Source organism: Gymnodraco acuticeps, unplaced genomic scaffold, assembly GCF_902827175.1.
Source record: "Gymnodraco acuticeps unplaced genomic scaffold, fGymAcu1.1, whole genome shotgun sequence".
In the NCBI taxonomy this organism is placed as follows: domain Eukaryota; kingdom Metazoa; phylum Chordata; class Actinopteri; order Perciformes; family Bathydraconidae; genus Gymnodraco; species Gymnodraco acuticeps.
In genome coordinates this window covers 561,129-577,934 of record NW_022990392.1, presented here as the reverse complement: position 1 = coordinate 577,934, position 16,806 = coordinate 561,129, and the positions used below count along the sequence as shown (strand labels likewise).

The 16,806-nt window shown below is 41.2% G+C and overlaps 1 protein-coding gene across 1 annotated transcript in view; it reads right to left on the bottom strand.

Annotated features, from left to right (window-relative positions):
• Nucleotides 1-16,806, bottom strand: part of LOC117551614 (neural-cadherin-like) — a 508,256-nt gene that overhangs the window by 64,904 nt on the left and 426,546 nt on the right. Inside the window, exon 32 of the mRNA XM_034224543.1 lies at nt 14,278-14,444. Coding sequence (XP_034080434.1) covers nt 14,278-14,444 — 167 coding nt within the window. The remainder of the gene's footprint in view (nt 1-14,277; nt 14,445-16,806) is intronic.

The following is a 16,806-nucleotide window of genomic DNA, read 5'->3' as shown; positions in this document are numbered from 1 at the left end:
TGTATCGATAGAGATGTACTACAGCAAAAGTATTCTCCATCGGGACTTCCTTCAACAACACCACGTCGTTATCTTGATTCTGATTGGCCAGAAGACATTATCAAAGATGTTCTATTGAGAAGACGATCACTACGTGACACAAGTTTTCAAAACCATTTCTGGTCTTCGGTATTTCCAGACAAGTGGCTACTGAAATCAATCTTACTAACTGCTGTCTGTGCAATTTACTCGGCGCGAGTTGGCGGACTTTATTTTGCTTACTTTAACATCATTTTTCATGGTGGGGCTAAGCCATTTCTTGGTATGGCTGTCGCCTACCTCAGCCATACCCTTGCGCCGCCACTGACCATATGTATTTCTTTGATGCTTTTAGTGGCCCAAAATACATTCCTTTTCCTATTTTTTAGGACAGTAGTAGAAGTTCCAGTGGCAAATCTCAGCAAATCCAATCAAAACTTTCTACATTTCAAGATAACACAGAGGGTACAGAGGCACATATGTTGAACTAACTGGAGTCCGAGTCTCAGGTTTCAAAGTAAATTCATGACTTCCTGCGTGTGTATGCATTTGTGTGTGTGTCATTGAGAAAGAAAGATAGAAAAGTCCATTTAAAGAGGGATAAGGTGGTTGGTGGGTCGTCCTCATTTCAATTTCAGATCATTTCCTCCAAGTGTCCCACTGAGCATCATTTTCTCCCCTCCATCTTTCTCTACCACGTAAACAGAGGAGCGAGATGAGAAGGGCAGCGAGACAGAGCGATGTGAGGAGAAAGGAGAAGTGGCTATCCACCATTAACGCTCCCACTTCTACTCAACATATTAAAGACAAAGCTAGCTTTTGGGGTCTGACAAACTTCCATTCCTCTCCTCCACCTGTGTTAGTGACTTCCTCTTCCTTTAAAGCAGTGCTCCAAGGTTCTTTAGCTCGAGTAACGCGGCTCGTTTCAAGGCTGTGTGATGAAGTATTAATTATATTTAGTATCCGCTGGGGCAGCGCTTTTTTACCAGCGACACTTACAGCCACCTGATTCTTCCTCCAATTAAAGCTGAACCAAGCGGAGCAATTTGGCTCCTGCTTCACTCTCTGTGTGAAGTGTGTTCCAGGGTGTGTGTATGACTTTGCAGGAATGTCATAGGTGTGTTGGAATGTGTGTAAATCCATTTTTGAGTCAACAGTCCCACTGCAGGGACAGTTCTTATCCTCCAGATGCTTCCCTTGACAGACTGCTGCAGCCCCGTGCAGATGACTTATAAATCTACACCTTTCTCATGATTAAATAATGATGTGAAAACACATATTATGTGCATATGTGACAGGCTTGTGCATGTTTCCTCACCACTTTAAATTATACTTGAAACCACACTCTGCTCATTACTATCAATGTGTTTCCCCACCTCCTGACATCTGGCTCGCAGTTTCTCCATCTTTAGAGACTAGATATTGATTTGGTCATACAAATAATACCATATGCTGCTTGGCAATTGAGGATAATGTTAAATATTCTTTATAGACGACTTTGTCTCAACTGAAAAATGCCATGTGTTTGTTAAAGCAACGTTTCCAATCATTTAGAAATAACTTAAAAGTTTTCTGAAAATAACTCAATGCAATGTTCTACTATACAGAAAATCTTATTTATATAAGTTCCATTTAAACCCTAACCCTAGACCAAGAAACGTTATTTTTTACATGTTGAAAAGCTTGTCTGAAAACAACTCTACAGTTTTCGGCCGGCTGTGCACTGGCTAGTTTTGTCCTGCATGACTCTCATTAAAATATGTGTTCATCATTCCCCAGTCAAGGTAATATGCCTTTTAAAAAACAAATTGGCCAAACAAAGTGAACATAATGAAGCGCCCAAATGGCAACGTGACTCCAGCCCTGCATGAATTGAATGACTTATTTTAATCAATTATGCGTTTCTAGCCTTCAACACTAACCAGTCATCAGCCATGGTTTGCTGCAGTGGTGGTTTTAAAGAAACAAACTGTTAATACAAGTACCGGACGATGTATAGAAGCCTTTGGTTTGTATTACCTTTAAACATAAGGAGATGTCCGTTGATCTGCAGTATAGTAGGTGGTTCTAACATTCGGAGCACCTTAAATACTCAATATAATAAAGTACAGTATAACATCACTTTTAATTACGACATCAAGGTGGGATTGGGCACCAACAAGGGCATATGTTTCTTTTGTTTTTGTTGATTTTATTTCATTTTAGCACCTAAAGCTAAAACATTTAAAAATATTCCTTCCCCGATCAGGAATGTGAGTTGCTAAAGGAGCCACACCTGTGAGCTGCAAATAAGGGGAGAAAACAATCAAATTCTGCATCAGAGAGGAACTGAACAAGGACATCACTCAAAGTTATATCCAGATTCTTCAGGGAGTACAAATGGAAAACTATCCTATCCTCAGTGCGCTGAGATTTGTCACTAATTGTAAAGCACTTACTCATCACTGTACCCTGTATGCCAAGGCAGGTTTGCCATCACTTATGGCGCATTTCCACTGCAGCGGGTAGCCCCGTTTAAGCGTCCTTAACCGTCCTCAAGCGGCCAGGCCAGTTTTTGGTGGCCTTTCCATATAGCCTAGTACCGGCTAGCGGGTACTTTTTCCGGCCCCATAAAATCGTGGTTCTATCAGGCCAGGGCCAGGGCTGAACTAGTGACGTCAACACTCTCGACTGCTGATTGGTCAGAGAGAATCGTCACAAGATCGCGCGCGAGTTCATCCCTAGCGTCGTATATATATTTAGAAGCAAGCTTGCAGCATTTTTATAAACAGCATTTTGTAAACGGATGAGCTACAAAAATGGCTACGTCTAATAAGAAAAGCACACCGTGGTCGACCGAGGAGGTGACGACGTTCCTACATCTCATTGGGGATGATCAAATCCAGCGGGAGCTCGACGGAACAACTCGAAATGTGAACAAAAACAAAGCCGATCGCCCCGCCTACACTGCGTTGCTACCCCAGGTCCTAAACTGTAATGGAAATGCGCCACGGCCTCGGACGGCCAGCGAGGCAGCCCGAGGCCTGAGCGAGGACGCTTAGGGACGCTTAAACGGGGCTACCCCGCTGCAGTGGAAATGCGCCATTACTGTACTCAGTCATTGGTACACGTTTATTTATAAAGCTTTGTTGGGTAAACTCCCGTATTACATCTGCTCTCTGATAACACAGAGAGTTGCAAGCAGCTATTGTCTGAGATCGCATGATATTCTTGTTAGATGTGCCAAGAGCAAGGACTGTCTTAGGTAAGACAGCTTTTATGAGCGATGCTCCACTTGCTTGGAACAGCCTAAAAACACTGAGCAATTTCATTCCTCTAAATGTTTTTAAAGCAAGTCTAAATGAAATGCTCAATGAAACTATGGGCATTTGTAAATGTTGATAAGTATGTAAATGTAGCTTATAACTATGTTGTATGATGTCCTCTATTGTTTTATGTTGTTTGATGTTTCATGTGGAACCTATTTGCTGCAGGTCTCCCTTGAAAAATAGATCTATGATCTTAAGGGACCAATCTGGTTAAATAAAGGTTTGAAATAAAATGAAACTGAGCAAAAATGAACAAAAACCAGCTGGATTACTCGGACGTTCTTGGTCAACCATGCCTTTAAGGCCCTGTCACACTGTCCCGAAATTGACACCCGATGGACACACGATAAAGGAAATGTTCAAATTCGGCTGTGATCGTAGCAACATCGGGCCATTCGTGAGGGCATCTTAAGCCATCGTATGACCGCCGGTGGAGTTTCTCAGGCTCCGGCAGCATCTTCGTGAGCGGCAACTTCGTAAGGCATCGTGAGGGCATCTTGTCAAATCGTGTCATCTTCGTGTTATCATCGGTGCATTCACCCTCACTCTGATCGGGGCGAATGCCCGATGGCACCGATGATAACAAGATGCCCTCACGATGGCCTTACAAAGGGCACAATTGACACACGAATTCAACACGAAAATGAACCTTCACAAGGTCCTTCGGCAATAGATTTTGTCACCGCTCACGAAGTTGCTGCCGGAGCCTGAAAAACTCCACCAGCGGTCATATGAAGGCTTAAGATGCCCTCACGAATGGCCCGATGTTGCTACGATCACAGCCGAATTTGAACATTTCCTTTATCGTGTGTCCATCGGGTTGTTTTATTGCACAACAAAATCATGTAAATATATTATGTAAATAACCCAATTTGTGTTCTGTGAAACTAAAAAGGATATAATATATTATTTTGAAGGACAGTTGACAGGAAGTTGTTGTTGTTATGGAAACAACATTACGGAGAAAACGTAATATTTTCTACATATAACGACGGATAAAGTAAAGAACAAAGTCTGAAGATATCAGTACAGTATCATAGTACTGTAACATAATTGTTTTTGGTACTTTCATTGCAGTTGTATGTCTTAAATGTAATGTAAATGTTGCCTTCGTGTGTGGTTCGGGGCCATCTTCGTGCGAAATTCACAATTCCATATTCGTGTGTCCATCGGGTGTCAATTTCGGGACAGTGTGACAGGGCCTTTATGGAAATCCCCTGATGGTGGGATAAAAGGAATTATGTTCAAATTCATCCTGGACCTGCTTGGACGCCGTGTGACCTTTTGATTGAGTTCATAGGTATTTCAGTGTCAGACTGTATTTTGATCTTTTCACTTTGCCATCGGATTATTATCATTTTGGTCAAATACAGCAATATTCATTTGATGGAGAATATTTGTTTGTCTGTGGTTGGTCAATTGCATTTATGTAGTTGGTTAGCCAGGCTATCCCTCCATCTGTTTGATGTTAACATATTTTATGTGGACAGTATTTGAATTATTCTTCTGTCTGGCACCTTATTCACATTTTGTATGTTTGGGATAAAAATGTATCATTGCTCTACTTTACAGGACCTCTCATGGTCTATTTTAGAATTGTATACATTCATTAAAACATAGTCATGTATTTATATCAGCCCATGTTCCTGCAGCCTGTCTGTCCGATTTAGATGTCAGTTAAGAGATCTTTATTTCTTAGACTGACTTTGAAAAGGTCCTTGTTCAGGTGCATTTGCTGCCACCATTAGGAAGAATAAAAAGACAACTGTAGTTTAATTATATATTTCAAGACCCATTTTTTAACCTTGGCCTCGACACTACGAGAACACCAGGCTTGTGGTTGAAATATGAAAATAAGAACTGATGATTTTCAATTATTCACCTAATTGTTAGCGCTGCTCTTGGTGTCCACATCTATTAGGAAGCACATGGTAGGAGGTTAATATATTTACTGATGGAATACAGCTTAAAATGGTCTCCATGTGGAGCACGACAGTAAATGAAATGAAAGTGGACATGAGCGTTTGGTGCCCTTGTACTCTGACTCAGAGGATGTAGGCCGGGGGTAGAAGGTCCTCATTGGCTGGTTATCTCAAACTGAATTATCCTCCCCTTTCACTATCTGCGCGTTGTCCGGAGTTGATCTGTTTTCTGACAAAGCCATCGTCAGTCGGAGATGATGTGGCACATCTAATACATATTCATTATGATCTATTCGTTCTACTTCGCACAAGATATAACAAGATCAAGTTATATTGATTCAGAAACAGGAGAACCAATAACATTGAAAAAGGAAATGTAAATTAAAATTATCTTGGATTTACTTAATCTAGTAAAGTCTTCGAGGTGTGTTATATAATTCCAAAACATTATTAAGAAGGTGAGGACTGATTTGTGTGCAACCTACATGATTGTGTTAGTTAATTTCACCATTATCTGGTCACTGTGGATTTCAATAACAGGTCAGTGTCCTGCTAATTTAACTGGCTAATATCAATTCCACAAATTGCAGTTTATTTTGCTCACTTACTGTATGTTAACAGTTAGTGCGTTATGCAACTGTATAGTAAGATCAAGAGAAATATACATTGTAGTTCCAAATTAACCAACTTTTTAAAAACTGGTTACCAAGTTTTGATTGTTATAATAATAGTCATTTTAAGTGCATTTGCTAAAACTTATTCAAATTCAAATTCAAAACGCAGTTCTTTGGTTATGTGACATTTTAATTTGTAACAATAAAAAACAAAATATAAAACAGGCAGGCTTTATCTCAAGATGATCAAATGACATTTATCTTTTGATAAGAGTCATATCACACAGTAAACATATGTCTTATATTCAATTTGGTGTTTTCTTCTGAAAATGCTGTTCCTGTACCCAAGGATTAAGGCTGCTCAGGACATTTGTGATGTGTTTAAAGAGTTTTACAAAACTCCAGCGTGGTCTGATTCCCAGGGCGTCAAGTACCAACTTCAAAGCCCTCTGGGTCTAATACCGCTGCTACTATTTCTTGTCTGTATGACTTTCACCTAACTACTGTATGATGTAAACTCATTCACAAAGCATTCGTTCCAGTGCCAAGGAAGTCTGGTGACATAGACCAAGACCACATAGTGCAGGAATGGATGTGTGGGTAAACACAGCATATCCACGGTTTGTCTTCGGTGTGAAACGTGTGAAAATTGGAGGAAAGAAATAGAGCGCCCTCACCATTTTTTCCCAATTCCCAGGACCACCATATTTCACTAGATGGTAAATAAATCCATTTTAGCAAGAGTCATACATTTCAACAGCGAAACATGTATTTGAAAACGCATGGGGTGAAATATGACCCCCATGGTGGTTCCAGTGTTAAACCAATCCCAATCTTCTTGGGCGGTGCTAAAAGCAAGATGCAGTGACGGTGCCCTTGCTACACAGATGGGGTAGGCTGTGCAGAGCTGGCGGCAGTGATCTATAGTCCCTCAGAGGGTAACGGCTGGAACAGGAGGCGAGCTGGATGACTGGGATCTCAAATGATTCTCTTTTAACACTTGGTTTCGCTATAGGGATTTTATTGTTGGAAGTGGGGAGCCAATGATTTGTTGACGAACTGCTGGAGGGTGTCTGAAGTTGAACTGTTGCACCAGATTCTTCTCAGCATAAAGACAAGCTTCTCAGTAGCAGTGGGTAGTGAAAATGACTGGACGGGTATAAGACAGGCTGAGGATTCAGAGTGATTTAACAAGTGACATTTAACAAAAGTTGCTGTTTTTTTATCAATACATCTGTTATACCTCATTCACACCAACGGTGTTTCGGGGCCGGTTCGGAGCTGGAGCTTGAAAAGCACCGGGTTTTCCTCTTCACACCGCAGCGGAGCGCCTCTTGGCTCCGGAATCCGGTTAGTTTCAAGCACCAAAAAATTGTCCGGCCAGAGCAAAAGCACCACATACGTCACGCTTACATCGAGGCGGGGGTAGGGGCGGGATCAACTCCTGAACAACAACAAGAAGCCCGCGTTTTATCCAGCTTGTACACAACGATGGAGAAACTTAACAAGCAGCAGTAGTCCACTGAAGAGACCAGCTACCTACTGGGAATCTGGTCTTCCGAAGAGGTACAGAGGAAGCTGGAGCACAATCGGCCATTGTTGTTGTTGTCGGTGTCAGCTGTGAGGGGTTTCTGCGCGGTTTGGCTTAATGAAGCAGGCACGCAAACGGTTACGTCATGACGCAAACGATGACGCAATGACGCAGCACCAGTCTGACTCTGGGCGGTGTGAAAAGAGCCTCCGCTAAACCGAAGAACCTGTTCTGAACCTGAAAAGCTCTAGCACGGAGCTTGAACCGGATTTGCGTTGGTGTGAATGAGGTATTATAGGACTATCTCAGATTTGTTCGCTTTCAGTCTTAGAATATACAAGCGTGTTGAACATAAAGCAATACCCTTTAAAATCACCAGCAGTTGTTCAGTTTGGTTGACTGAAGGCCATGGAAACTTTTTATTTGCATCATCTTCACGTTTAAGTATGTTGTGCCTCTCCTGCGACATATTTACATGCTTTAATGTTCATATAGAACTTTATTTTTCTCATACTGCCTGTGCTGCAGCACCTCTTTTCACCCTCTGTCTGAAACCAGAGCCCAGTCTGCTCTGATTGGTTAGCTGGACAGCTCTGTTGTGATTGGTCGTCTGCTTAGAGATGTCCTGCTGCCCCTTAGCCCAGTGCTTCTCAAAGTGTGGTCCGCGGACCCGTGAGCGCCCCCTAGTGGTCCGTGAGTATATTGGTAACATTTCACATTTGAAATCAATTAATTAATTTGAGTTTTCCGCACTCTCCCGGGAATATCTCCGCAATGGAACAAGCTTAAGTTTCACTTCCGATTGTATGATATAGCCCCGCGCAACACCTTCATCACACATGTTGCCACTTGTTTGTACCATTTTCAGGCAATTTGTAATCTGTTCTAGAAAAACGATGTAATTTTGGATATTTGTGGAGTTAGGTGGTCCGCGAGTGTTTTTTTATTGGTTAAGTGGTCCTTGGTATGAAACATTTTGAGAAACACTGCCTTAGCCTATCACTTACAATGTGTTGGAGGGCTGTTCAATAAAAGCACAAGTGTCACATAGTGATGTCACTATGTTATGGAAGTAAACAAAGGAGTCCAATGGAGGTGTTTCAGGCTGGGGGGGGGGGAGTGTGTGGGAGAGAGACACAGGGATGTTAGCCTTTGCAGACCATTTAAATGCAAAACAACCAACCTAAAACACTACAGGAAAGGGAAAAGCCCCAAAAGCATGATGGAGCCTGTACTATTTAAAGGTTTGGGAGCTCTTATGGATACGTTTGCACTTGGTATGTTTCTCCACCTACATTCAAACATATTTTGCTACATTATAGAAATACTTGAAGAAATTAAAAGTTGTGAATTTAAAGCAAAACAATAATGCAAGGATTATCTAATTTAGAGTAATCTGTAATTTAATAATAAATAATGATATGTAAAAAGTGAATGTTTGATTTGTTTGTGTCCTTTGTAATGGTGTATCCCCGTTGAGCATGCATCAGCGTTGTGGCTGTCTATCAGAATCTGTCATCAATTATTTATGTTTTTCCAGATATAATCCCAGTTTTCATGATCATGTTTAACACTTTTTTAATTTTAAAACTCCACACAAATTGAGCTACCTCCATTCACTGAAGAAGACTGTGCGATGCGATTGAAAGCCATTAATCCTAATATGTGAACACTTGACCTTATTATTTTGCTACATGTATACTGTATACTGTTCAACAAGTTTTGCAATGAACTACTGTGCTTTCATACTCAACATTCATATATTTTTTTTCAAAGGAGATGTTCTTTATTGAGCCTCATGACATTTGTTTGAATTGTAATTCACTTGCAGTTTCCCCTTAAACATTTAAATTAATCATAGCAAACTAAACTACTTACTATCCACTTGAAGTATTAAAGACAAACTAAATGCTCTCATTTAGGATAATCTTTCCCAAAAATAAATTATTGTGAGAAGATTTCAGTAGAAAGTGTGTAGCACAACAAACTCTGCAATCCAAGGGAGGGGGAAATTATCTTAACCAACCATGTTTTTGGAAGTCAAGTCACACGCAGACAGCCGAAACAAAGAGCTCCTCTCATTGTGAGTTTGCAACCAGCCAAGAGTAACGCATACTAATTCCTCCCTCTGATTAAAAGCATGCAAAACTATTACCGAGAAAAACTTCATCCCAAAAGGCAATATGGTTATGTTTCTGTCTAATAACATTGCAGGGTTTCCAACGTTTCACTGAGGGGGGTCTATTTCACTACACACATTTCCATGCTGTCTGCACCGGGGAATAAATGCACTTTTCACGGTGGATAAATGACGTGAACGTGTGGCTATGCTGAGGGAGCAACATGACATTTAAAAGGAAATGTAGGATGGAGAGATGGATGGATGACAGACGGCAACCAGAGGAGAGGTTAAACTGCAGCATCTGTTGGATGGATAATCATTTTAATTTGACACAGTGATGTTTGGTCAATAACTAGAATTGCAGCGTGGGGTGAGAGGAAGTTCTGGGAAACTGTCAGGCGTAGAAAAAAAGAAAGGGAAGCTGGCAGATAAACAACTATGAGAATAATTCATGTGTGAACAGAGCAACCAGAGGACAACACCAGTGGGAGATATGAACCCTTTAAGACACATAAAACACTTTATGTATTCGGTCCAGACAGTGTGCTTTCACCCTCAATCTAAATCATTTGCACAGTTCATACACCATATACCAAACACTGTTTTCCTTGACTATACATGTATTACAACCACCTCAAACTGGGAGAACATCTATGATACATTGTCATTGGAAAACACACTTATGGCATTAATTCCATAATTGAGAATACCAGTGCATGTACAGACTAGATCAGAATCCTGCTGTGTCATGTTCCAGTTGCGCTACGGCTTAACAGCCATTACTTGATTCTGATTGGCTGCAGGGTGTCCATTAATTACCGATAAAGGACGCCTACTAAGTAGTTCTAGTGTAAGCGTTTATCGCTGGGGTCAAATCAGCACGTATCTGTAATGAGTTTACCATAGATACAGGAGGCATTTGAAGCCTATTTTTACAACATGTTATTAATGCGTTAACATCAATGACAACATCATTACTGTATTGTTGTTTGTCATATTGGGTAGTTCGATTTTTCCAATGTAAAAAGTGTTAAAGGTGGGATATGTAATTTATTTCACTTTTTGTTATATTCCATGGAATGCTCTTAACATCCCGATAGCAATAAATATATTAAATGCTTTGACAATAAATACATAAAAAAATGTCATCTGTGGAAGCCGTGGTACTGTAAAAAGCACGACCAATCATTTTAGCCGGCCCGGCTAAAATAACTGGATGGCCTACCTGCCTGTCAGCCTTCCATCTGTGGACAAACTTATCTCGTGCCCTCATTGGTCATGTGCGCGTTCGTGTGTGTTGGAGGTGGGGCTCTGTAAGGAAGTCTGAAGGAAGAGGCAGATTTTTTCCGGTTGTGTATTTTCAAATTCTAGCGCACCCGAGCGGGTTTCTCCAAAATTACCTACTGTACCCCACTTTTAATTGATCTGACAAATTTGGTTTTAATGAGTGTTTTGATCTAAAAAGGAAGAGTGTTTGTGACGTCATGATTGAAAGCTAATGTGAGTGAAGCAACTGGAGGCTCAATAATTGAACTATAGAAGCGATTTAACTTTAACATTCCATAACAATCCCAAGTCTGTGATGAAGAACAATTGTCAATTTGATCATAAATGTATGTATAGAGATGTTGGTGAGTTGTTGTAGTATTTGTAGTAAGTAGGTGGCTAACGCTAACAAGCTTGGGACGTTCTCAGCCTGCGATTAGTTTAGCGCGGGTATGGTCTGGATCTAGTTACAGCGGCTCCAGCCTCTTAATCACAGCTGCTGGAATCTGGCTCAAAATGACATCAAAATCTCAAGGCGGCAGCTCCTGGATCTTGAGTATTTTGGCTTTGGGCAGTGGGAGGAAGTTAAGACCTATCTTTCATCTGTACAATAACTTATATGTATTATATATTATATGAATACCGTTAAAGTTTCATGCTGGGGCTTTTTTAGTTTGGGGTGTGTTCACTTGAAAACCACAGAAGAAACAGTTTGCATTTCCACAGACCAGAGTCAGAGAGGAGCCACGTCATGATGTTATCGTATACGTCGCTGCAAAGCTGCCGTAAATATCACTAACAATAACAACAATGGCGAACACGTTGGAGCTATCCTCATGTTGCTATTAAACTCATGAAGCCAGATTTATGCTAACGCTATGTGGGCCTTTTTTAGAAAAGAGGAAAACATGACTTTAGTAATAACGACTACAGGCCCCAGGCGGGTGGGAAACATCACATCCTCCACCTTGATCCTCAACACCGGAGCCCCTCAAGGCTGCGTGCTCAGCCCTCTCCTCTACTCCCTGTTCACTCACGGCTGCGTGGCCACACACAGCTCCAACACCATCGTGAAGTTTGCTGACGACACGACCGTCATCGGCCAGATCACAGACGGCGACGAGACGGCGTACAGGGAGGAGGTCGAAAACCTGACATCTTGGTGCCAGGACAACAACCTCCATCTCAACGTCAGCAAAACCAAGGAGCTGATTGTGGATTACAGGAAGCAGCAGAGAGAGGGACGCGCCCCCATCGCCATCAATGGGACTACGGTGGAGAGAGTCAGCAGCTTCAGGTTCCTCTGTGTCCACATCACTGAGGACCTGACATGGACTCTTCACACAAACACCATCACCAGAACAGCTCGACAGCGGCTCTTCTTCCTCCGCAGGCTGAGGAGGTTCAACATGGACTCCAGGATACTCTGCAATCTACAGGTGCACCATAGAGAGTATCCTGACCTTCTACAGGTGCACCATAGAGAGTATCCTGACCTTGTACAGGTGCACCATAGAGAGCATCCTGACTGGCTGCATCACGGCCTGGTACGGCAGCTGCACCGCCCTCAATCGTAAGGCTTTACAGAGGGTGGTGAAAACTGCACAGCACAGCACCAGGACGGAGCTGCCCTCCATGGAGGACCTTTACTCCCAGCCGGTCAGGAAGAAAGCCCTCAGGATTATCAAAGACCCCCATCACCCCAGCCACAAACTGTTCAGTCTGCTGCCGTCTGGCAGGAGGTACCGCTGCATCCGGACTAAAACCACCAGACTCAGAGGCAGCTTCATCCCACAGGCAATAAGACTGTTAAACACCTGAACTGTTGTAACAACATCCATAACATTCATCTGCTACTTAGTAATTATTTATCTATTTATCTAATATATCATTCCAATAGCTTGCATATAGACTCTTATGTCACTACTTCACTTTTTTTAAACTTTTTTTTTTTGTATTTACTTTTTAATATTTACTTGCACTATTTTTTTACTGTTTTTCTGTATTATTGTGTTGCACTGTTGGAGAAGCCTGTGACTTAAGATTTTCATCGACATAACTACTCTGTAGCTATGTTCGTATGACAAATAAAGAACCTTGAACCTACACGGTTTCACCCCGAGGCACTTTCCTTTAAAGGGTTATTGGAACATGCACCCAATGCACTATAAAATAACACAATGCATCAGCTTTAAGAACTTTGACAGGAACGTTTCTGGGAAATATATCCAGCTTCTGCGGGTGTTATTGTGTTCAACTGCTTGTTTCCTCTGTTTACAAGCTGCCGTCTGGATAGGTTAGAATGCAGCAATAGAAACACGGTATATTCTAAGTGCTGTTTATGATTGAAGAAAATGACTGCTGTTACTTTGCAGGATGGAAGGTAGGAGAGACATTTCCTCTATATTCAAAATTGTACATAACAGACTCGATTTGTTTTTGAGGCAAAGAAAAATACATCAACACATTCTACTATGAATAGTTTCGAAAATGATGAGGAGATAAGCGTTCACCCAATATTGTATCAAAGTCTATCCACTAGGGCTGTCAGTCGATTAAAATAGTTAATCGTGATTAATCGCAAATTAATCACACATTTGTTATCTTGTTAAATGTACCTTAGAGGAATATTTTTCAAGTTTTTAATACTCTTATTAACATATGAGTGGACAAATATGCTTTATGCAAATGTTTGTTTATTATCATTGGAACAATGACAAATATTCTCCTGAATATTCTCAACACAGCAACCTGGAACTTCTCTCTCTCTTCACTCTCTCCCAACCCTGTGTACTTCTTTGCACTGAGCCAGTTGCTCAAACAGACAAGCCTTTACAGTTGTCGGTGAAATGCCGCTCCTCTGTCTTCATCTTCAGTCAAAGCATGAGACTGAAGTTCTCATCTAGGGTCAAAATAATGCGCTGTGATGTGCAGTCGACACATTGGATGCGATCCAAATTAATTAACGCATTAACTTGACAGCCCTACTATCCACATACAAAAAATATGACCTCAATTTTAGCTGCAAAGTAACTTGAGGTTTTCTGCCTCGTAACTGCCTAAGTCTTTTCACATGTTCTTATCCATTAAGCAGCCTTTAAACACAGCTTCATACTGTGTTCCTGTCATTGTTTAGTTCCTGTTTCTTCTTTTCCTGATTTCTCTGTCTTTTAACCTTTTTCTTTTTCTTGCGCTGGTTTTGATGCTTCTTCTCTTTTTCTTTACCGGGGACAGTTCAGCCATCACAAATCCAACGTCTTGTGCTCTTCACAAATACAAAAATAATAAGAACTAATGTTTGTTGTCCACAGCTAAAGTTAAAATGACCTTACTTGTTTCTTAGGATTGATATGACTGCACATAGTTGCTTGATCAAAGAGTCCTCGTAAGCAGTCTGCTACCCTGAGCAACGGTCTGCTAAATGTCCCGATTGAACAATCAGAATCGAGTATTGAACAAAAACAAACCATGTAATAAACTCATATAGCAGTCTTACCTCCAGTCGTATGTATTCACTCTGCTCCTTGGAGATCAGATTGAGGATGGTGCTGCTGTGTTTGCGGGTTCGGACCAGGACTTGAACCCATGTCCTTCGGGCCGGCAGCGTGGACGGCAATTGAAAATGCGCGTGACTGTGCCCATCAAAGGAATACTCCGGGACCTCTACAATTGGAACACAGACACACAAGTCAGTCAAATAGTGATATTATGGAGAACACTCTAAACCTTTTTAAATGCAATATGGCCTCCAATTTTTTCCAATTAGAGGATGTTTCACTCAACAGGTAAGTCACTTAAAGGTCCCTATTATACTATTTTTCATCAATTTAGTATAGGTCTCAGATATATACAAAACATGTCTCTGAAGTGTTTGGCTCCAAACACCAAACAGATCATTGCAGCATCCCATAATCCCCTCTGTTTCAGCCCTGTTTCCAAAGTGCTGATTCTCTGTCTGTTACTTTAGATGAAAATAAGGAGCCCCTCCCCACGCCCCTCTGAGAGATATTTGGTTAAAAAGAACACAATGGTGCTCTAGGAGGAGATTCAGGTGATAAGGGGGGGGGGGGGCAGTGTGCGAAAAAGCACACGTCCGATCGTCCGGGACGTGTTATTTACAATATCGGACAAGTACATCGTTCCATTGACTTGTCCGATGGACAAGTGACGTTTTTCACCCATATTTATTGACAAATTATTGATAAATTCAGCTTACAAAAGGCAGAACTCATTCACAAATTGTCCGTGTCCCCGCGGACCACAGCTCTCTCTCTATGCTCCTGATCAGCTGATCGGTGCAGCTCAGCGTCTCTCTCTCTCTCTCTACACACAGCGGATCCGCTGCCCGTTTAACAGCCTCATCTTTGTTAAACTTTCTTATGTTCTTTCTCTAACACGTAATGAAGGTTATTAAGCGTTGTAGCTCCTATGTTGTTAATATTGACCTTGTCCAATCTGGACAAGGTCAATATTAACAACATAGGAGCTAAAACTGAAAAACTGAAAAATGTATTTGGGCAAGCAAATTGCCAAACTCACTTGTCCATGGGCAAGTACTCTCTAAAAACGTTTTCTTACACTGGGGGGGTTACCTTGGTTGGTTATTGGCTAATGGTTACACAAGCCAAAAAAACATTATGACCAAAATCTGATCAGGTCATTTAGTTTGAGGTTTTCATATAAATGGATCAAAAAGTGAGAGAATCTTTTTTCCTGAAACTTTCAGAATCTCTTTACACACATGTTTATGAACATGAAAAAGTGGATTTTGCATAATAGGTGACCTTTGAAGAGGTCCTAGTGTGCTTTTTGGGGTTTTCCCTTTTCCTGTAGTGTGTTATAGGTTTTAGTGCATGCAGTAGACTAGATCTCCAACACATTGTACATAATAGGCTAATGGTTGTGACATCCAGGGCCGTCCCTCCCTACAGGCCGATCACGCAGACTGCGTGGGGCCTCACCTTGCGGAGGGGGCCGTATGGCAGGCAGTATGAGAAAAATAAAGAGCTTTTTGAACATTAAAGCATGGAGACAGTAGACAGTAAATACAAATATGAACCTGCAATGAGCATATGTCCTATTTACTTCTACTTCACAAGTCACTACATGTTCTTTACTATGCAGAGCTGGAGGCTCACACAAGATAGAATATGTATGTGTGCTTTGGCTCGGGTAATTATTCTCCTTTAGTCCCAGACCAGACCAAACCAAGCACACCTAAATTGTTTTCAAAGCCTTTCTTCCATCTCATTGCATAATGCATGATACATTTCAGCCTGTCTAACGCTAGCACACCTCTCCTTCTTTGTCTATCTTCAACTTTGATGAACTTTAATGGCTCATAAAATCCAGCTTGAAGGCAATGTCAGATTCTTCAATACGCAGCTGATCAGCCGTGTCCACTCTAAACTCTGTGTGTAGTTAAACAGCAGCGTTCATAAAGGCTGCTGAGCTGTTTGCATGGGAATCATGGATAAACAATCATATGTGATGAGAGTGTGATGAGCTATACCTTGGTGTATTTGTTAAATCCCTTGTTGACTTTTCAAAGCAATGCGACATGAAACATATGAGTATTTTCTGTCTGAGCTGTTTTCTTAATGTCTCTTAGATTTGTTGTAGATGCTCTTTCTTCCCGATATAACCTTGCATCTTGAGGGAATAGAAGGCAGAGATGGTGACAGATGCAATGAGTATCAGATCCAATAAAGAGCCAGAAGAGGGCTTCAGATGGTTACATAAAATATAAAAAATGGACTGTAGGATATTATTGGATTTGAGTGCACTTGCATTGTGAAAGGAGTGGAGTTGGAAATGAGTTGGTATTTGGTCTGAATCCCTCAAATTCAAGTGGATATTTACTGTTGTGCTATTTTGTAACATATCTATATTTTATTTTGAATACCAGAAATGCAATTTAATATCAGAGGTAAATACCCTTTAGCTACAGAAAGACATCTCCAGTCACTGTGTATGGGGCACGTTCAAAACAGACATTAAGGGGCTCTTCTTTTGATTATGTTTT